The sequence below is a fragment of the Medicago truncatula genome, chromosome 5 (assembly GCF_003473485.1).
Source record: "Medicago truncatula cultivar Jemalong A17 chromosome 5, MtrunA17r5.0-ANR, whole genome shotgun sequence".
NCBI lineage: Eukaryota > Viridiplantae > Streptophyta > Magnoliopsida > Fabales > Fabaceae > Medicago > Medicago truncatula.
This window is the reverse complement of record NC_053046.1, coordinates 21,962,063-21,984,315: the sequence shown is the minus strand read 5'-3', so window position 1 is coordinate 21,984,315 and position 22,253 is coordinate 21,962,063. Positions and strand designations below refer to the sequence as shown.

At 34.3% G+C, this 22,253-nt stretch overlaps 2 protein-coding genes across 3 annotated transcripts; both read left to right on the top strand.

The window, feature by feature from the left end:
- Positions 1-13,171: 13,171 nt before the first annotated feature.
- Positions 13,172-15,198, top strand: LOC25494705 (transcription factor MYB98). The gene is made up of 3 exons (XM_013598429.1): positions 13,172-13,254; positions 13,362-13,488; positions 14,680-15,198. The coding sequence occupies exons 1-3, from the start codon at positions 13,172-13,174 to the stop codon at positions 15,196-15,198; spliced, it is 729 nt and encodes a 242-aa protein (XP_013453883.1).
- Positions 15,199-17,478: 2,280 nt separating this feature from the next.
- On the top strand, positions 17,479-21,845 carry LOC25494704 (endo-1,4-beta-xylanase 5). 2 transcript variants are annotated; one of them, XM_013598428.3, is made up of 7 exons: positions 17,479-17,584; positions 18,119-18,165; positions 18,253-18,472; positions 19,668-19,831; positions 19,958-20,056; positions 20,228-21,013; positions 21,207-21,845. In XM_013598428.3, the coding sequence occupies exons 1-7, from the start codon at positions 17,545-17,547 to the stop codon at positions 21,561-21,563; spliced, it is 1,713 nt and encodes a 570-aa protein (XP_013453882.1). In that variant the 5' UTR covers positions 17,479-17,544; the 3' UTR covers positions 21,564-21,845. The 2 variants fall into 2 exon arrangements, with proteins under 2 accessions (XP_013453882.1, XP_039690099.1); XM_039834165.1 differs by lacking the exon at positions 17,479-17,584 and adding an exon at positions 17,932-18,036.
- Positions 21,846-22,253: the final 408 nt, after the last annotated feature.

The window sequence follows — 22,253 nt, the reverse complement described above, 5'->3', positions numbered from 1 at the left end:
CACATGAAACACATCATGCAAATTCGAAAGATGTGGTGGCAAACCCACTCTATATGCCACTGTCCAAACTCTATCAGATATCTGATATGGACCAATAAACCGTGGAGTCAAATTCTTAGACTTCAAAGCACGACTAACACGTGTCACATGAGTGACTCTCAGAAACACATGGTCTCCTTCTTGAAACTCAAGGTCCTTTCTTCGCTTGTCATGATAACTCTTCTGCCGACTTTGCGACACTTTCGTCTTCTCTCTTATCAATTTGACCTTTTCTGTAGTCTGATGAACTATATCTAGTCCCAACACTACACTTACTCAAACCAACATAACGGAGTTCTGCACCTCCGACCATACAAAGCTTCGAACGGTGTCATACCAATACTCGAATGGTAACTGTTGTTGTACGTGAACTCTATCAACGGTAGATGACTATCCCAAGCTTCACCTTGCTCAAGTACACACACTCTCAGCAAATCCTCTAACGACTGAATCGCTTTCTCCGACTGACCATATGTTTGCGGATGATAAGCTGAACTCAACCTCAACTTAGAACCCAACGCCTCTTGCAAACTTTTCCAAAATCTAGAAGTAAATCTTGGATCTCTATCCGACACAATGCTCGATGGAACACCATGCAGCTTCACAATATCACGAATATAAATCTCCGCCAACTGAGCCACCGGAAAACTAATATTAATCGGAATAAAATGCGCCGACTTCGTCAATCTATCAACAACTACCCAAATGGCATCGTGCCCTCTTGGAGTATTCGGTAAACTTGTCACAAAATCCATGGATATGCTATCCCATTTCCACTCCGGCACATCCAATGGTGTCAACAACCCAACAAGTTTCTGATGTTCAACTTTAGATTTATGGCAAATCAAACATGCATATACAAACTGTGCAACATCACGTTTCAATCCGGACCACCAAAACAATTTCTTCAAGTCATGATACATCTTTGTAGCTCCTGGATGAATACTTAAGCTACTTCTGTGACTTTCTTCTAAAATCAACTTTTTCAACTCATAATTATAAGGAATACAAATTATGTGTCGGAATCTCAACACACGTTGATCATCAACCTTGAAGTCACCATCTTCAGTTTGATTACTAGCAACCAACAAGTCCACAAACTTAACATCAACTTTCTGTGCTTCTTTGATACTGTTCAAGAACTCACTGTTGATCTTCAACATACCCAACTTCACACTCTAAGGCGACAACTCACAAACGAGACTCAGGTCTCTAAACTGTTCAAGCAACTCAAACTCTTTAACCATCATAGCAGACATATGCAACGTCTTCCTGCTCAAAGCATCTGCAACAACATTAGCTTTACCTGGATGATAATTCAAACTAAAATCATAGTCCTTCAACAGTTCAAGCCACCTTCGCTGCCTCATATTCAATTCCTTTTGATCAAATAAATATTTCAAACTCTTGTGATCGCTAAACACCTCAAATCTGGAGTCGTACAAATAATGCCTCCAAATTTTCAAACCAAAAACCACAGCAGCCAACTCCAAATCATGCGTAGGATAATTCCGCTCATGAATTCTCAACTGTCTTGAAGCATAAGCTACCACCTTGCCATCTTGCATAAGCACACCACCTAAGCCCAACTTGGACGCATCACAATATACAACAAAAGGTTCATCTGGCTTCGGTAAAATTAAAATTGGAGCCGTTGTCAACCTTTGCTTCAACTCATTGAAACTATTCTCGCACTGAGCATCCCACACAAAAGCTTTACCTTTACAGGTCAACTGAGTCAATGGAAGTGCCAACTTCGAAAATCCTTCTATAAATATGCGGTAATAACCAGCCAAACCGATAAAACTTCTAATGTCTGTAACTGACTTCGGAGTCTCCCATTGTGATACTACATCAACTTTTGACGGGTCCACTGCAATATCACATTTGGAAAACTTGGCATACAGCTTTTTTTCCTTCAACACTTGAAACACAATTTTTAAATGCTCTGCATGCTCTTCTTCAGTCTTAGAATAAATCAGGATGTCATCTATAAACACAACTACAAACCAATCTAAATAGGCATGGAAAATTCTATTCATGTACTCCATAAACACACCAGACGCATTAGTAACACCGAAAGACATCACTTTATATTCATAATGTCCATATCGTGTCCTAAAGGCCGTTTTCTGCATATCTTCATCTTTCACTTTAATCTGGTGGTAACCCGACCTCAAATCAATCTTGCTGAACACGCGTGCACCACTAACTGATCCATTAAACCATCAATTCTCGGAAGTGGATACCTATTCTTTATCGTCACTTTATTCAACTGACGGTAATCTATACACAACCTCATGCTACCATCTTTCTTCTTAACCAACAACACCTGCGCTCCCCAAGGTGAAATACTTGGTCTTACAAACTTCTTATCAAGTAAATCCTCCAACTGTTTCTTCAACTCAGCTACCTCAGAGGCCGACATACGGTAAGGCTCCATCGACACAGGCTTCGTACCCAGAACAAGATCAATTGAAAATTCAACTTCCCTCTCTGGCTGCACATGAGGAATCTCATCAGGAAAAACTTCTGGAAATTCATTCACAACCGGTAATCTATCAATCACAGCTTGATTCTCCACCGACAAGTATGCCATTAAAGAAAACATTAAGATCTCATTAGGTTCTAATTGCTTCAACTGTTTAGTAGTCAAGAACTCAGCTTTACTCTCTTCCTCAGCAGAAGAAAAATGCACCGTTTTACTAAAACAATTGATATGAACATGGTTATACTCCAACCAGTTCATCCCAAAGATTACATCCACACCCGTCAATGGCAAACATACTAGATCAACTTCAAAATCTCTACCAAATAGACAATGGACAACTCAAACAAACGAGAGAAGTAGTTACTGAACCCTTAACTGGAGTTTCAACAACCATTTCTCCACTCATACTTGACATAACCAAACCTAACTTATATGCACAATCAACAGCAATGAAACAATGTGTAGCACCAGTATCAATAATAGCAATTAAAGAAGTACTATTAAAGAAACAAGTACCTCTGATAAGTCGGTCCTCATTAACTGTTTGCATACCAGTCAATGCAAACACCTTTCCACCTGCCTAAGCCTTCTTATGCTTCCTGCACTGCGAACTAAGATGACCTTCTTCGTCACAATTGAAGCAAACAATATCACCACACTTGCATTTCGCTATCGTATGCCCTTTCTTCCCACATCGGAAGCACTTTTTCTCAACACCATTGCTAACATTACTCTTGTGGCCCTTCTTACCACACTTGAAGCAAACAATCTCAGCAGGAACATCTCTTCTCTTAGGTCTCCTCTCATCATTCAATCTTTGTTTCCCTTTGTCAGCAGTAGCACTGTAGGGCTTCGGACGACCTTGCTGACCTTTGTTCCTCCTCTCACTCATAACCTTATAACGGGCTTTCGTATCCTCCTCATAAATTCTACAGCTGCTCACCAATTTAGAAAATTACCTGATCTTTTGATAACCAATGGCCCGCTTAATATCAGCACGCAGACCATTCTCAAACTTTATGCACTTGGAGAACTCAGCAGTCTCGGCAGTGTAATGTGGATAAAATTTAGCAAGATCCACAAACTTTGCAGCATACTCAGTTACTGACATATCTCCCTGTTTCAATTCAAGAAACTCGATCTCTTTCTTTCCATGGACATCTTCTGGAAAGTACTTTTTCAGGAACTCCCTCCTAAACACAGCCCATGTCACAACTTCTCCTCCGTTCTCAAGGATAGGAAGCTCACCCACCCACCAGTCTGCCTCTTCGGCCAACATGTGGGTACCTAAACACACATTATGAACCTCACTGCATTGCATGACCCTGAAGATTCTCTCAACCTCTTTGAGCCACCTTTGAGCTCCATCAGGATCGTACCTTCCTTTGAAAGTTGGTGGATGATTTCTCAAAAAAGTTTCCAACATCCTGGCTCCATCATTTACACCAGCACCAGCATTCGGCTGTTGTCCCACAACTTGAGCTACAGCTTCAAGTGCAGCAGCAATAGCAACATCGTTTCTTCCAGCCATCTCAAAACTCTACACAACAAACAACAATCAGGACAACAACAAGGCAGTATAAACTGACACACGACTCACTACTTGGCCGGACAGACCGACCTGCTCTGATACCAATTGTAACACCCCGTTAACCCAACAACATAAATATTAAATAAAATAAGAGTTAATCCACAAAAGGAATGTCACACTGCTTTTCAAAAATTCATAAATAGAATAAAATACTAGTTATTAAATAATAGCTTTGGTAAAACATATCAACTCATTGCAGCGAAATTATTTTCAACATTAAACAACTTTCAATAAATCTGGCACATGGCCTCAACATATTTATCTTTAAAGATTTAATCCAACACCAGCAGGTTCATAATGATACATAAGAAATGATGAATACAACGACAATATTTCTCATCCTGTTACGTATTAGAGCACCTAAGACACATGTGAGGAAAAGTCCACTCACAACAGCAACTAACAACAACTATTCTGGATCTCCTGCAAGTTACCCATACGAAGGGCAACATTTCCAAGCAGAAGGGGTGAGATTCACAAACAACAATAATAATAGGTATATAATTAATCAACTGTATTTAACAATCTAGTAAACAGCAGATATTTCTACAGTCATATTTCTTACTTTATCATCATTAACAACATCTACAAATTCAACCAACAACAACAACAACAACTCAACCAACAACAACGACTATGCAACGACACAACGACTACGCAATGACACAACGACAAAACAACGACAAATGCGACAATGCACATGCATGTGGTGCCATTTTTACGCGTTTGAATGAACGAGCATTCACAGGGCATAAGCCCTCAACAATTTGAATGAACTAGCATTCACAGGGCATGAGCCCTCAACAGTTTGAATGATTAAGCATTCACAGGGCATGAGCCCTCAACAGTTTGAACGACAAGGCATTCACAAGGCAAAAGCCCTCAATAATTTATGAGTATGCAATGGACTCAACTTTGTGTATATCAACATACAACTCATCTACAACAATGACAACATGGACAACGACATCTACTACACAATAGTGCATATTTAAATATGACTTATACCTCAACATGGGCAACTTGTGACACAACAACTTTTGACAATGGCATTCAACAACTTTGTATATTTTATTTAAATGCAATTACACATAACTCAACAATCAATCATATTCAAATCAACAGCTCTGGTAAAAATAACATAATTAATCATAATTATTTATTCTACGCAAAAGTCCAACAAAAACAATGTATGCAAACAAATACGCGAAAAACACAATGTGACATCAGCCACTGTGCAACTTCGCCAGGCGAGTGCACTGCTCTCTAGGGCGAGCTCAAAGAAATGGCTACTTGCTATGGCGAGTAAGTCATTTGTAACACCCCGTTTTCCCAACTTGAAAATTTCACATATAAATCAGAGTATTTCAACATAAACGGAATGTCACACTTTTTTTCATAAAATCATAAACTGAATAAAATAACTATTTATCCTTCAAATTCAACAACATATCATTTATTACATCGCAGCGGAATTTATTCAACATTTAAACATCTTTGGCACCAAGGCCTCAACATAAAATCTCTTAAAGTTATTCCAACAACATGTTCATGAAAGTTCATAAAATAATACGTAAGGAATAGAAAGCAACAACAAAATTCACATCCCGTTACGTATAAGAGCACCTAAGACACACGTGGAGAATTGACTCATTTCACAGCTAAACTTGATTACCTGCAAGTTACCCATACGAAGAGCAACATTTTCAAGCAGAAGAGGTGATATTTCACATTCAATAAAAATAAGCATATAATTCATCAAATGCATTTAACAACTTAAACTTCATCAATTAATAACATTACCTCTTCTTATTATGCTTCATTAATAACTCAATCAACTTCTAATCATTATTAACTTCATATTCGTCGCATTATATACATCATTATATAGCACATAATAATCAAATCATAACCATCATCATATAACATCATAAATCACCACATCATAAACATCATCTTATAACAACAGAAAAAACATATCAGAAACATCATCTCATAACGACATAAACAACAACGATTGATAAATATTAATACTTCACTTAATTATCTATTAACAACTCATTGACAAATGCCAACTAAACGACAACGACAATGCGACTTCTACAACTTAAACTCAACATATGCAACTTCAACTTCTTAATCATGCATGTGGTACCAATCTAGTGCATCAAGCCCCCAACGTATAAGGGTAAATAGGCTCACAGGGCATCAAGCCCTCAACTTACAGGGCATCAAGCCCTCAACATAATATGTATAAATATACATTACAGGGCATCAAGCCCTCAACTTAAATGAGTATGCAATGGACTCAACATCTAACGACTTAACAAGTTGGACATCTCATATGACTCCAATAATTTGGATCAACATCTTACAACTTAACAACTTAGACATCTTAATGGTATTAATTCATCATAACAGCAAGACAACATCATTTAAACATATGCAGCAAGTCACTATCAATAATAATCATCATATATAACAATTACAACTTCATATCAACGTCTTTCACAATATATAAATATTTTCACATTTAATCATCAAACTAAAACATCAATATTAATCATCTTATTCATCCTCTCTGAACCTCATTATAATCATTAACAAATTCATTCCTACCCCAAGGGTCGACTCACAACATAGTTTAAATACTCTTTAAACACCTTAATTGAACTTATAGTACTTCTAGTTTTTAGGTTTGGAATTATCCCATAAGTTTTGGATTAACTTAGAAATGGTTATACTGAATTTTCGTAAGATTTCACTAAGACATCCTTGGAGTATTTTCATCATATCTTAAAAGCCAAAAATCATTTTCAAGTCAAACCAATACCACTAGAAAGCTAACACAATTATCTAAAACTTTCATGTTTACACCAAAGGTCAATTCAAAACAGAAACGTGTGAAAAATATGCAAGAACATGAAACATGGTATGCATCAGACATACTGAAATTACAGATTTTCTGTCAAAATCGCCTCACGATCACTGGAATCGCCTCACGATTTCGACAGCATCATACATGCTGAAATCACAGATTTTTCTGCGATTTTCTACCATGGGAGCCTCCTTGGCTCCGTTTCTTGACCCTAAACTCTCCAAAATCGTCCATAATCATCACCATATGATTACCCTATCATTAAAACGTCAATCCATCACTACCCTACCTGATTAAACACTCTTTTCACCGTTCAATTCTATGGTTCACTTTACCCTAGGTTATTTCTCTCAAATTATAATCTCTCAACAATCAAATTGCAATTCAAACCCTAATTCCCAAAACTACAACCTACAACCTGATAAATCTAGTTTCAGAATTACATATTCAGAATTACTGAAGGTTAGTCTCACCCTTACCTTAGTATTGATGATCGGCGGTCTCTCTCCCTCTTGGTTCTCTTTTTTTCTTGTTTTCTCCCTTTTTCTCCAAAAAGCAGTTCACGTAAAAAACTTTTCTAAACCTAGTTTCCTCCTTATATCTCTTCTCAATCCACTTTATCTTATTTCCTCTATTTCTACTAAACTCTTCTAAATTTCAAAACAGCCCCACATCTCAATATTATTTTATTTTCAAATCTTATTCTATTAAATAATAAAATAAGTCACTTAATAAATCAATAACACATCACAAAAATCATATAAATCGCATAAGTCATAAAAATAGACTATAAACTCAATAAAATAAATAAATATTAAAATAGGGCGTTACAACTCTACCCCCTTAAAAGAATTTCGTCCTCGAAATTCAAAGCACAAAAGAAAATGAATTCAATTATTGCTTAAATATGATAACTATATATAATAAAATAGAAACTTCAAACAATACACATAAACCACATTAAAGTTAGTCAGTCAAACATGATCACATAATAAAACATAGCCATTAATTAGAAAAACACAACGACAGTATTCAACTGTGACACGACACAAACGACTCAACTTCTTGGCCGGACGGACCGACCTGCTCTGATACCAATTGTAACACCCCGTTTTTCCAACTTAAAAATTTCACATATAAATCAGAGTATTTCAACATAAACGGAATGTCACACTTCTTTTCATAAAATCATAAACAGAATAAAATAACTATTTATCCTTCAAATTCAACAACATATCATTTATTACATCGCAGCAGAATTTATTCAACTTTTAAACATCTTTGGCACCAAGGCATCAACATAAAATCTCTTAAAGTTATTCCAACAACATGTTCATGAAAGTTCATAAAATAATACGTAAGGAATAGAAAGCAACAACAAAATTCACATCCCGTTACGTATCAGAGCACCTAAGAGACACGTGAGAGAATCTACTCACTTCACAGCTAGACTTGATTACCTGCAAGTTACCCATACGAAGAGCAACATTTCCAAGCAGAAGGGGTGAAATTTCACATTCAATAATAATAAGCATATAATTCATCAAATGCATTTAACAACTTAAACTTCATATCAATTAATAACATTAACTCTTCTTATAATGCTTCATTAATAACTCAATCAACCTCTAATCATTATTAATTTCATATTCATCGCACTATATACATCATCATATAGCACATAATAATCAAATCATAATCATCATCATATAACATCATAAATCATCACATCATAAACATCATCTTATAACAACATAAAAAACACATCATAAACATCATCTCATAACGACATAAACAACAACGATTAATAAATATTAATACTTCACCTAGTTCTCTATTAACAACTCATTGACAAATAACAACTTAACGACCACGACAATGTGACTTCTACAACTTAAACTCAACATATGCAACTTCAACTTCTTAATCATGCATGTGGTACCAATCGAGGGCATCAAGCCCTCAACGTATAAGCGTAAATAAGCTCACAGGGCATCAAGCCGTCAACTTACAGGGCATCAAGCCCTCAACATAATATATATAAATATACATTACAGGGTATCAAGCCCTCAACTTAAATGAGTATGCAATGGACTCAACATCTTACGACTTAACAACTTAGACATCTCATATGACTCCAATAATTTGGATCAACATCTTACAACTTAACAACTTAGACATCTTAAATGGTATTAATTCATCACAACAGCAAGACAACATCATTTAAACATATGCAGCAAGTCACCATCAATAATAATCATCATATATAACAATTACAACTTTATGTCAACGTCTTTCACAATATATAAATATTTTCACATTTAATCATCAAACTAAAACATCAATATTAATCATCTTATTCATCCTCTCTGAACCTCATTATCATCATTAGCAAATTCATTCCTAACTCAAGGGTCGACTCACAACATGGGTTAAATACTCTTTAAACACCTTAATTGAACTCGTAGTACTTCTAGTTTTGAGGTTTGAAATTATCCCATAAGTTTTGGATTAACTTAGAAATGGTTAGACTGAATTTTCCTAAGATTTCACTAAGACCTACTTGGAGTATTTTCATCATATCTTAAAAACCAAAATCATTTTCAAGTCAAACCAATACCACTAGAAAGCTAACACAATTATCTAAAACTTTCATGTTTACACCAAAGGTCAATTCAAAACAGAAACGTGTGAAAAAGACGCAAGAACATGCAACTGGGTATGCATCAGACATACTGAAATTACAGATTTTCTGTCAAAATCGCCTCACGATTTCGACAGCATCATACATGCTGAAATCACAGATTTTTCTGCGATTTTCTACCATGGGAGCCTCCTTGGCTCTGTTTCTTGACTCTAAACTCTCCAAAATCGTCCATAATCATCACCATATGATTACCCTATCATTAAAACGTTAATCCATCACTACCCTACCTGATTAACCACTCTTTTCACCTTTCAATTCTATGGTTCACTTTACCCTAGGTTATTTCTCTCAAATTATAATCTCTCAACAATCAAATTGCAATTCAAACCCTAATTCCCAAATTCTCAAAACTACAACCTGTTAAATCCAGTTTCAGAATTACGTACTCAGAATTACTGAAGGTTAGTCCCACCCTTACCTTAGTATTGATGATCAGCGGTCTCTCTCCCTCTTGGTTCTCTTCTTTTCTTGTTTTCTCCCTTTTTCTCCAAAAAGCAGTTTCACGTAAAAAAACTTTTCTAAACCTAGTGTTCTCCTTATATCTCTCCTCAATCAACTTTATCTTATTTCCTCTATTTCCACTAAACTCTTCTAAATTCCAAAACAGCCCCACATCTCAATATTATTTTATTTTCAAATCTTATTCTATTAAATAATAAAATAAGCCACTTAATAAATCAATAACACATCACAAAAATCATATAAATCGCATAAGTCATAAAAATAGACTCTAAACTCAATAAAATAAATAAATATTAAAATAGGGCATTACATCATTCGCCGTGGCGAGCAGAAAATAGCTACTCTCAGGAGTTTTGACATTTTTCACACTAAATCCTCATTTTTAAGCTCCCTAGTCCCCTTTTTCATCCAAAAACTTGCCCAATCCTCTCTATACATATCCAGGCACTCAAAACCATCCAACCCACGTCCTATAACGACATTTTGAAAAATCACATTTTCTCCCTCAGGTACTCGCTATGGCGAGCGATCTTGCTCGCTAGGCGAGCGATGGATTGGCTTACTCGCCAGGCAAGTCAGCTTATTCGCCATTGCGAGTTGTGTCAGGTCTGATTACGTGAATTCTACAGTTTTTCACCAAAAGTCCCAATTTTCCCCGATTCAATCCCCAAAACTGATTACAGAAGTGTTATAAGTTTCTGCCTATGACCTGAACACAATCTAACACAATTGTCATGGTTTCTACACTTTTCAATTCAAAAATCAATGATCAAAACCTAAACCCAATTCCCAATTTAACCAGAACCCCTTGCTAAAACAAAATCAGAATTATATAGACTATAACCATTGAGAGTTAGCCTCACCCTTACCTTAGATTGATGAACAAAACTCTATAGAATCTGATTCTCCCCACTTGGCTCTTCTCTTGGTTTTTCTCCAAAAACTCTGTTTGTACGTGAAAACTGCTTCTAACTCCTAGGTTCTAATTTTCTCAGTAAACATAACCTCCCAATATCTAATTAACTCCCATTTAATTCACTTAATTCTTAATTAACCCCAAAACTCCAAATAAATTCTAATTCCTAGTTATTCTATTAAATAATAAAAATAGTCATTTAATAAAATACATCTTAAAGCCTTAGCTGGTTTCAAGATGTTTCTAGAAGTCAGGTAAGAGACCTAAAGCCCAACTTACTTAGGGCATAAGTTACGCTTAAAGAAGCTCATAATAAGCTATAAATACCACCCTTAAAATCAGTTTCAAGACATAACATAAACAATCTCTAGTACATCTGATAAATATTTAAAGATTCATTCGTGTAGTTTATATAATATAATTTTCTTATATATATTTTTACATGTAAAATGTTCTCCCCCGTGTCTCTTTTTGGAGATGTTCTCTTTTTATTTTTTTGGAAGAAAGGTGTTCTCTTTTTCTTTGGTGGTATCTTCCGTGTGCCTAATCTACTACTATTAATAATTGCCCCATAATTTTTTAGGCAATTTGATCACGTCATTTAATTTTTTTATTTTTTTTTACGATTTAATCTTTGACGCAAAATCACATTTAATTTACTATCAAAATCAGATTTTGTTTTGCATCTGATCATTGCATTGATTTTGCTAAAAAAAAATTCTTTGACAGAAAGGAATGACATTACAAGTTTATTTATGGAAATTGATATAAGTTTTTTTTCCTTAAAAAACAAATTTATTTGTGGAAAATCAATGTCAATATTCAATTGACGTGATTAATGAATTTATTTGTGGAATTTTTTTTTTGTAACTAAACAGAGTTATATTGATCAATTCCTTAAAAAAAATATTATAATCCATTAATTGTTAAACGTATATTCCTTTTTTTTTCAACAATAAAAAATGGTATATAGATTTATGAAATCTTTCAAGCACAAGTGTACCAAGGAGACCTCTAATAATTACAATTTATCAATGTTACATAAGCAATTAGCCAATGCTCAAATAAAACAAGGGGCTTCACCACCACCACCACCACCACCACGAACTAAATCAGAAAATAAAGTTAGCGTTTTAAACAAGGGCCTTGACCACCATGAACTAAACCAAAATTTTAAACGTATATTCCTAATTTCAATACACACTATTTTGATATCTCATTTATTAATCAATAAAATCTGTATATACATTTGTACAAATAAAAAGATTGATTAAATAAATGATTCCTATAAATATTAAATGTCCATAAATTTGTTTTTAGTTCCTACACAAAAAATTGACACTTTTTAATCCCCATAAAAAATTTTACTAGCAATTTAAGGACAAAATTTGTTGAAGGAATTTTTTTATAGGGACTAAAATGCCAAAGGAAAATGTTATAGGTATTAAAAAGTAACATTTTTTTTGTAGGGACTAAAAATGAATTTGTTGATATTTATAGGGACCAATTACTTAATTAATTAACTTTTATTTTTGTAGCAAAAAGGTTAATTAACCCTTCACTTAATTAATTAATCTTTTTATTTATACAAATGTATATATAATTTTTATTGATAAATAATTGAGAGTTCAAAGTAGTGTGGATTATAGGAATATACTGTCTAACAATTCATTAATTATAATAACTTTGTTTAGTTACAGAAAGTTTTTTCAACAAATAAATTCATTAACCACGTCAATGGAATATTGGCATTGATTTTTCCACTAATAAACTTTATTATTTTGAGAAAAAAAAATTATATCAATTTCCATAAATAAACTTGAAATGTCATTCCTTCCTGTAAAACTATATTTTTGGTGCAGGGATCAGATGCAAAACAAAATGTGATTTTGGAAGTAAATTAAATGTGATTTTGGGTCAAAGACAAAATCGTAAAAATAAAATAAAAATAGAAACAAGACTTAAATGACGTGATCAAATTGCCTAAAATATTACAGTAGAAGGGTATTCATTTGTTTATAATGTAGATATTGGTAATGGTGATGCTTATGTTATGGAAAATTTCAGATTTGGAGATCATTGCTTAAATGAGTTATTGCAAAAGAGTGGGCATGACCAGAAACAATAAGTCCAACATTGTAAAAGGACAATGGACACTAGAAGAAGATAGGTACATATAAAAATTTCATTTTACTTTTTCTGTCGCTGTTTTATATTTTTTACCAATTTGGAATTTTGATCTAAGAAGGTTATATATGTCTCTGTATGTAAAAACAGGTTGTTGATAAATTTGGTTGAACAATATGGATTGAGAAAATGGACTGATATTGCTCAGAAATTGCCTGGTAGAATGGGAAAACAGTGTAGAGAGCGATGGATTAATCATCTAAGGCCAGATATTAAGGTTCATATTTAGACCCCCCTGATTCCTTTTTTTAGTATTTCTCATGTGTACTTGTGTTTAGACCTTTTATTGAATTTTTTAGACCTTAATAAAAAAAACTTATATGATTAGATTTTCCGATTGTACATTAGCTAGTGACCTAGGTTCAATCTTGAAATTCTTGTAGGCTATAATAAAATAAATAAAAATACCATCTTAAAATTGGTCGTTTTCTCTAACCTAGCATGGTGTATGTCTCCCTTAATCTAGAATTTTTATAGGTATAAAAAATACAAATAATGATGTAGAATTTCTATGCAAATAGACAAGGATGGCCTAATAACCTTTACTAGTAAGTGAGACCTAAATGAAAGCTGAATATATGCGATTTTTTTATTTGAATAAATATTACGTCTTTTTTTTGTAAAATTTATTAAAAAATAAATTTGTAATGATGGATCTAAAGTGAGGATTTTAGTGGCACTATCCTTACCTTTGGGTCTGCCATGCAAATACACACATAGTATTACATAGAAAAATGTTGGTTAAAATGCACTTTTGGCCGTCTATGTTTGGCACCGTAGCAATTTTGGTCCCCTGTTAAGAAAAAAATTAACTTTCCAGCCCCCCAACTTCATCCCTTTTGCAACTCACTGACCCCCTTCTATTTTGACTGGGTCAATGCCCATTTGGCCACTTACTTAGATACAAATAGAAGGTGAAAAGTTAGGGTTACATATTTCCCCCCTATCTTCATCTTATCTTCTAGTCTCCCTCTCTCTCTCAAACGAACTCCATTGACCCGTTCAAAATAGAAAGGGGCCACTGAGTTGCAAAAGGGGGTGAAATTGGGGGGCTGAAAAGTTAGTTTTTTTAACAGGGGCCCAAAATTGCTACGGGGCCAAACATAGGGGGCCAAAAGTGCATTTTAGCTAAAAATGTTTGGTAGACATGTCAATGGTGTATCCTCTTGAGAGAGATAAGAGAGCGTGACGTAATATATTGATGATCAGATAAAAGGAAAAAAGATAGAGAGAAAATGAAGTGTTGAATGAATGTGTGATATTTGGGGTGTTTCAAATACTATTGTTGAGTTAGATATCTGGCATACATTTATTTCACATGTTATATGTTTTCATTTTCACTTCAACTAATGAATATTAGAGAATATAAATTTAATTTTTCTAACTATCCTCTTGTGGCTTATTGCAGAAGGACATATGGAGTGAGGAAGAAGAAAAAATATTGATGAAAGCTCATGAAGAATTGGGAAACAAATGGGTAAAGATTGCCAAAAGGTTACCTGGGAGAACTGAAAACTCAATTAAAAACCATTGGTATGCAACAAAGAGAAGAGAATATTCAAAAAGAAATTACCCTAGTGGAAGTACTCTTCTACAAGAATATATCAAGAGCTTGAACTTAGACAAAAATCCCCCAAAAGAGTATACAAGAAAATCTTCAACTAAAGCCAGTGACAGTGAGTATTTGCTAACCAACCAAAGCACAATATCAGCTCAGTCTCAGAAAGCCAATGACAGTCAGTGTTTGCTATCAAGCGGTGATTTTGAAGACGATATCCTAGATATTTGTTTCGATGATAATTTGTTTCAAGATGGGTGTAGTATTGATTCTCTGCTAGATGATATGCAAATTGTTGAAGATACTATGCTTGGAGTTGATGTTAAGAAAGAGCTGGATTTGATCGAGTTTTTTTACTCAGGTCAATGAAATAACTCTTATCTTTGGCAACCCACTTGGGTTGGCCTAGTGGTATTGGCTTGGGACCTGGGAGTGTGCTCCTCCTTAAAGTCTCAAGTTCGATTTTCTCTAGTGCCAATTTGAGGGGTTAGTTTAGCTTCTTCAAAAAAAAAAAAAAAAACTCTTATCTTTGGCGGTAGCTGCAACTATGTTTAGTTTTTACAACTTTCTATCTAGTCCAGGAAAACAAGACAGATTATAGATCTTTGAATTTAGTTATTATTCGCTCCTGCATGTTAAAATTGTTGCTTACAATGGTGACATTTTATGTTCTATTTTGTGATGCTTCACTTTTATTCTTTGTCATAAGTGTGAGATTTTCTACAATTTTTGGTTTCAATATAATGGAAAAATAAAGGCTTTAAGTTTCAGTTTAATCAGGTAATTTATTTTCTTGATCATGCCTCTATAGCTGTGGTAATTTGCCATGTTTGTCTAATTTAGATCAAAATACTTTGAACTTGGCACACAACATAATATTGCGGGTGCAGAAAAAGACTGAATGAATAGGTATTGTACGATCATACTAAAAAGGGTTTATTCAAATTGACCCTGAAAAATACACAATGTCTGAAAAATGACCCTGTAAAATAAAAAATAGATATTATAACTCTGTAATTTGAAATTCTTCAGATTTTTAACCCTATAATATAGGTGTGGTCCAAAGGTTGATCTAGATAATGAATTTTTTCATGCTTTTTTCAAGTCATTGTTATGATGTTAAAACATGGCTTTACACAAAATTCGATTTGGCATAAGGAGGTGCCTTTGAAAGTTACGGTTTTTGCTTGGCGTATTCTTCGTGAAAGCTTCCTGCAAAGGACAATCTTCTTTGGCGCGACATTCTTCATCATGATAATCAGAGATGCGTGGGTGGATGCAGGATGGAGGAAACGACATATCATTTATTTCTTTCTTGTCCTATTTTTGGCACCATTTGGTATCAGTTGCATCATTGGTTACACTCAGGGGTCGATCCTATGTTTTTGTCTTAGCATTTTTTGCAGTTTGGTCAATTGGGAGGCAATCACAGATGCCTTAATCGATTCTTATTTTAATTTGGCTAACGTGCACTTGGGTGTTATGGAAAGAACGTAATAACAAAATTTTTAACGACAAGGCATTATCGATTGATAAATTAGTGGATAAGGTGAAGCTACTTTCTTTTTGGTGGCTGAAGGCGAAACATGTAATTTTTGCTTTTCGCTATCATTGTTGGCGGCTTAATCCCTTGGCTTGACTTAAGAAATCCGTCGGACAAGCGGACTCACACCTCTTACAACCAACACAGTCCTATGTTCTTGGGGCAGAAGCTATTTGCTTAGCTTTACATCCATCCCAATGTATCATTTCTAATACATCTGTGGGACAAGCTCGGACACATTGAGTACCTATACATGTATCTTAAATCTTTACTGAATGTGACATTGTATCTATAGTAATTTTTGAACATAAAAAAATGAAAATTATCGATCTAGTAAACTCGTAAATGAATCTGGACATTGCCATGTAATTTTGTTTTCCAGCACTTGTAATTTGCAGATGAACTCTATAAACATTGTTTGCTTTCTGTTCCGTCACTCTTGTGCTAGTTAGAAAGAGCATTTTGTTAATATAAGTTGGGAAATGCTAACCGGTGTCCCCGGGCATCGGTTAAGGATATAAAAAAGGAAATTATATAGTAGTTAATGCATTGAAATTGTGTAATTAATTTATAATAAAGTCAAAAACAGTTTCATTTTAAGTTAATAATTCTCATTTATGGTATGCTTAACCAGTACCCCGGAGACACCGGTTAGCAGGACCCATATAAGTTTTATCTTGGCTTGTCAAAAAAATTTAATGGTACTAAATCAATGTAGTTAATTACAAATCGTTATTTTCTTTGTATCAGCCGAGAACGAAGAAAAGAAAAATATAATATGTTTATATTTAATGGTAGGTGTTAAAATCAAATCAATGGAAGTTATTCGCCATAACGAATTAACGGCTAAATATTCGCTTTAAAGAAATCAAAACAAATTTCCAAGTATAAATTATTGCCAAATTGGGATGGAAATTAACTATAGCAGTTACAAACATGCATTGAATTTTTACCAAAAAAAATATCAATGCATTGAATATAAGGATCGTTTAAATAAAATTAAGTGCAGCAATTTGTGACTAGTTGGACACATATCATCATCATCATCATTATTATAAAAACGATGGTTCCATATACATAATGCCTTATATAAACGATGGTTCACCCTAACTTATAATATCACTTTCAAAAATCTTATAACTCCCATAATTTTTGTTTTTATAGACACAAACATGAATATTTTCCTTCTGCTGTGTGTCATCCTACTTGCAGGTTTGTAACCACCAAGGTTATGATTTCTTAATGTACACCAAATAGTAAAATCAATAGTTGCTAAGCTAACAAAATTGCTAAGTTGTTTTGTACTAAAAAAAATATTTTTCAATAAAAAATCTTCTTTTTTTTTTTTTAATTATCTAGTTTCAATTGACAATTTGAATCGATATTTTAAAAATTTAACCAAATTAACAATTCTGTCGAGAATATTGTTAGGATTTATCTTTAATTAGCGATTCTGATATGTTTTTGAATTACAATTTAGCTCTACATTTACATCTGATTCGAGTTTAGTACATTTACATATAAATATATCACATGCATATATATAAAATAACAATGACTACATATTCGTGTGTTAAATGAAGATGTAGAGACTAACAACAAACCGTGATCATTTTCAAGTGTTACGTAAAGTATGTTTGTGTTCTGCGAGGGTTCGATTTCGTGTGAGCATTATATTACAGTGTTGTATTTTAGTTTTACTTATGATTTTATGAATGCAAGCATAATATTAGTATGCTACCACAGGTTTTGAAGCTGAAGCATTATCCTATGATCATAGTGCCAGCATTGAAGTAAGCTCTCTCACTAACATTTACATTTTGGAGTGTAACAAACTGCAGAAAATAAAATTTTATTCAAATTGTTGGTATCATCCACAGTGTTTGGCACACCCGCAAAAGCCTCAGTATAATGGTGGAATCATTAAAAATCCAGAACTGAATGATGGACTACAAGGATGGACAGCATTTGGGAATGCAAGAATAGAACATAGAGAATCATTGGGTAACAAATATGTGGTAGCCAATAACAGAAATCAACCACATGATAGTGTCGCACAGAAAATTTACCTACAAAATGGATTGCATTATTCTTTATCAGGTAAAATTTTTACTCAAATACCATAAATAAATTCTGCATTGTTCCTTGCACCTAACTAGATTTACTTAATACTAGAGTGTATAATATGAGAGTGTGAGAGGAGTAGATCTGGACCATAAAACCATAGATGGTCACGCGACATTTTATTCTAGTCTTCACGATCGAAAATTTGATCTAAGTAAGGCTAAGAATAATTCCTCTCATACTCGCATCGTCAAAAGACCAGGGAAAATGATGAATAGCACGGCACAAATGTCGTGCATATCCCGCGAAAGATCTGGCGTCTTGATGAGGCCCTTATATTTCATACAAAATGTCCAGTTTGTCCTTAGATTCTTTTGTACCAACTGTGTGACTCAACGTCAGTGCGGCAAAACTCAGCCATTTTAAATGTCGCAGAAAATACTTATTATATTTTTTTTGATCGTGAGAAAATACTTTTTATATAATCAAAGGCAAAGTGATGTGATGATTTAGAATCTTATTACAAAATGAAACTTGCTGTAATATGAGAGTATGGAGTAGTAGTTCTATTTGGTATCTTTGATGAAGACATCAACAATGGCAGAAATGAAGACAAGGGCGACAACAACAATGGTGAAGACAGCAGTAAAAATAAGTTGTGAGATTGTATCCACAAAGCTCTGCTATGCCAAGCGGTGATGCGATAGAGACAAGGACTTATAAATGCTTTCTCCTTAGCATTTTTTTATTTCAATATTTATTGTTTATTTTATTGTTGATTGAGTAAAAATAAAATAAAAAATAACAGATAAAAATGGAAAGTGCACGTGATGGGTACGCTGTCGTGCGATTCGTGGGTGCTATATGTCGCACCATATAGCACTTCCGAAAGACCAAATTATAGTGCTTAAGTACACACAAAAGAACAAACACGACAAAGAGTAATATCAACTTATTTATTATTAGAAAAAGTGTTTCTTTTACGTGTGCGCCTAAGTATTGTGCAATTGGTCTTGTGACCATGCAACACTAAATCGCAATTTTGAGACTATCTTTTAATCTTCCTTAGTTTTAATCATTTTCTTTATCTTTTTAATCTTCCATAATTCTGCCGGAGATTGTTCTCTCTATTCATTGCCAGTTTTTGTTTTAACTCATCTTTGTCTGAAGAATTCATTCTCTAAGTTTGTTGTTAAAGAATTCGATTGAACTATGGGTTAAAATTATGCAGCTTGGATACAAGTGAGTGAGGCGAATGTCCTGGTAACAGCAATGGTCAAAACAACTGAAGGATTTAAATTTGGTGGTGCCATTTATGCTGAGCCGAATTGTTGGTCTATGCTTAAGGGTGGTCTCACAGCGGACGCAACAGAAGTAGCTGAGCTCTATTTTGAGGTACAATTCTTGTCACTCTTCTTCATAGTTATGATTTTGTAGTATAGCTCTATTTTTGTAGCATTTATTCATATGACACTAATTTCCAAATTTCTCTTTACTTCTTCAAAATACTGAATTTTGTAGAGCAATAATACTTCTGTTGAAATTTGGATCGACAACATTTCCTTGCAACCTTTCACAAAAAAACAATGGACGTCTCATCAAGAACAAAATATTGAAAAGGTAAACATTATTTAATTATTAGCAACCTTCGATAGGTCCAGTTGAACCTCAATTATTGGATAAATCCTATTTATCGGTCATTGGATTGATCCAACGATTGGGTAAGGTATCGTATTTGTAAATTAAATAAAAAGGGTAAAGTGCATTAGAAGTTTAATTCTGACTTTGCAGACCCGCAAGAAGAACGTAGTAGTACAAGCACTTGATGAACAAGGACGCCCTTTACCAAATGCAAGAATATCTATTACGATGAAGAGGTATGGTTTTCCATTTGGAAGTGCCATGAACAAATACATCCTGAGCAATACTGCATATCATTATTGGTTCGCATCTAGGTTCACGGTAACCGCATTTGAAAATGAAATGAAGTGGTACACGAATGAATATACACAAGGCAAGGATAACTACTTTGAAGCCGATGTGATGCTACGGTATGCAAAAAAACACGGTATTGCTGTTAGAGGCCACAATATATTTTGGGAGGATCCTCAATACCAACCTTCTTGGGTACCTTCGCTCTCAGCAGACCAACTTAACAATGCAGTCGAAAAGAGGATAAATTCTGTTGTGTCAAGATACAAGGACCAGCTAATTGGTTGGGATGTTATTAATGAAAATCTGCATTCCTCATTCTTTGAAAGTAAACTAGGACAAAATTTTACATCGAGGATGTTTAATGAAGTTCACAACGTTGATGGAAACACCACTTTGTTCATGAATGATTATAATACTATTGAGGATAGTAGAGATGGTTTATCAACCCCGCCAAAATATATCCAGAAGATAAGAGAGATCCAAAGTTGGAATAAGCAATTGCCTCTTGGAATTGGACTCGAGTCTCATTTTCCTAATTTTCCTCCTAACTTGCCTTACATGAGAGCCTCCCTTGATATCCTTGCTGCCACTGGTTTGCCAATATGGATCACTGAATTAGATGTTGCAAGCCAGCCAAATCAGGTAAAGTCGATAACACCAATTATGCTTATCATTTCTCATGCTACAACGATTAGTAAAATATGTTATGCAATCTACGATTATACACATTTATAACATATTTTTTCTATTTAAAATAAAATGTGTTGTTGAATGAAATCATATTCTCACATTTATGCATTAAATAATTTAGGTTTTCCACTAATGATTTGTGTAGGCAGGGTACTTAGAGCAAGTTCTTAGAGAGGCACACTCTCACCCAGGGATTCGAGGCATTGTAATGTGGACAGCATGGTCGCCACAAGGTTGTTTTAGAATGTGCTTGACAGATAACAATTTCAAGAATTTACCTACAGGCGATGTTGTCGACAAACTGATTTATGAGTGGGGGAGAAAAATATTATCAGGGACAACAGACAAAAATGGGTTCCTTAAGGCCTCCCTTTTTCACGGCGACTACAAAATGGAAATTAGTCACTCTGCAAAGAAGAATTATACTTTCACTCATCAGTTACAAGTGCTTTCAAAAGACAAGTCCAAGAAAACAACCCAATTTATACAAATTTCTATTTAGTTATTTGCTTCTACATGGTAAACTTGTTGCTATGATGGTGATGTTTTATGTTCTATTTTGTGATATTTCAGCTCTGTCATTACTATATCTGCGGGATTTTCTACATTTTTAGTTTATTTTATTGGTATCGTCTTTTGTACGCATTTGTACCGGTATAATGGAAATGAAGGCAGTTTCAACTTAATTTGATCTGGCAGTTTATTTTGTTGGTCTTATGTCTATAGTGTGAGCTGAACATTTGTACCAGTATAATGGAAATTATGCTTTTGTGAGCAGATTTAAGCATTTCTTTTTCGTAACCATAATAGAGGAATTTTATTTTTCTAACATTATCCAAATGGTGGGACCCCTTCCCGGACTCTGCGTATGCGGGAGCTATCGGGTTGCCCTTTTATCCAGATTCTAATAAATAAAAGAGCATTGCTATTTGTTTAGGAGGAGTTGTGTGTAAGAAAAGCAAGAACGTGTTGCATGTATCATTTAAAATAATCCAAAACGGTTTATATCTATCTTTGGTGGAAATCAGGCCGCATATGGTGTGCAAATCAACGGCCACAGTCGTTCTTGCGTTTCGTTGCTCAATGTTTTCGTAAGAATAAACAGAATTTTCCTAAATAAAAAGCAAGAACTAAACCAGATATTGATGGAGCACTGCATGAGAGATCTATGCAAAGTAGAGATATTTGGAGC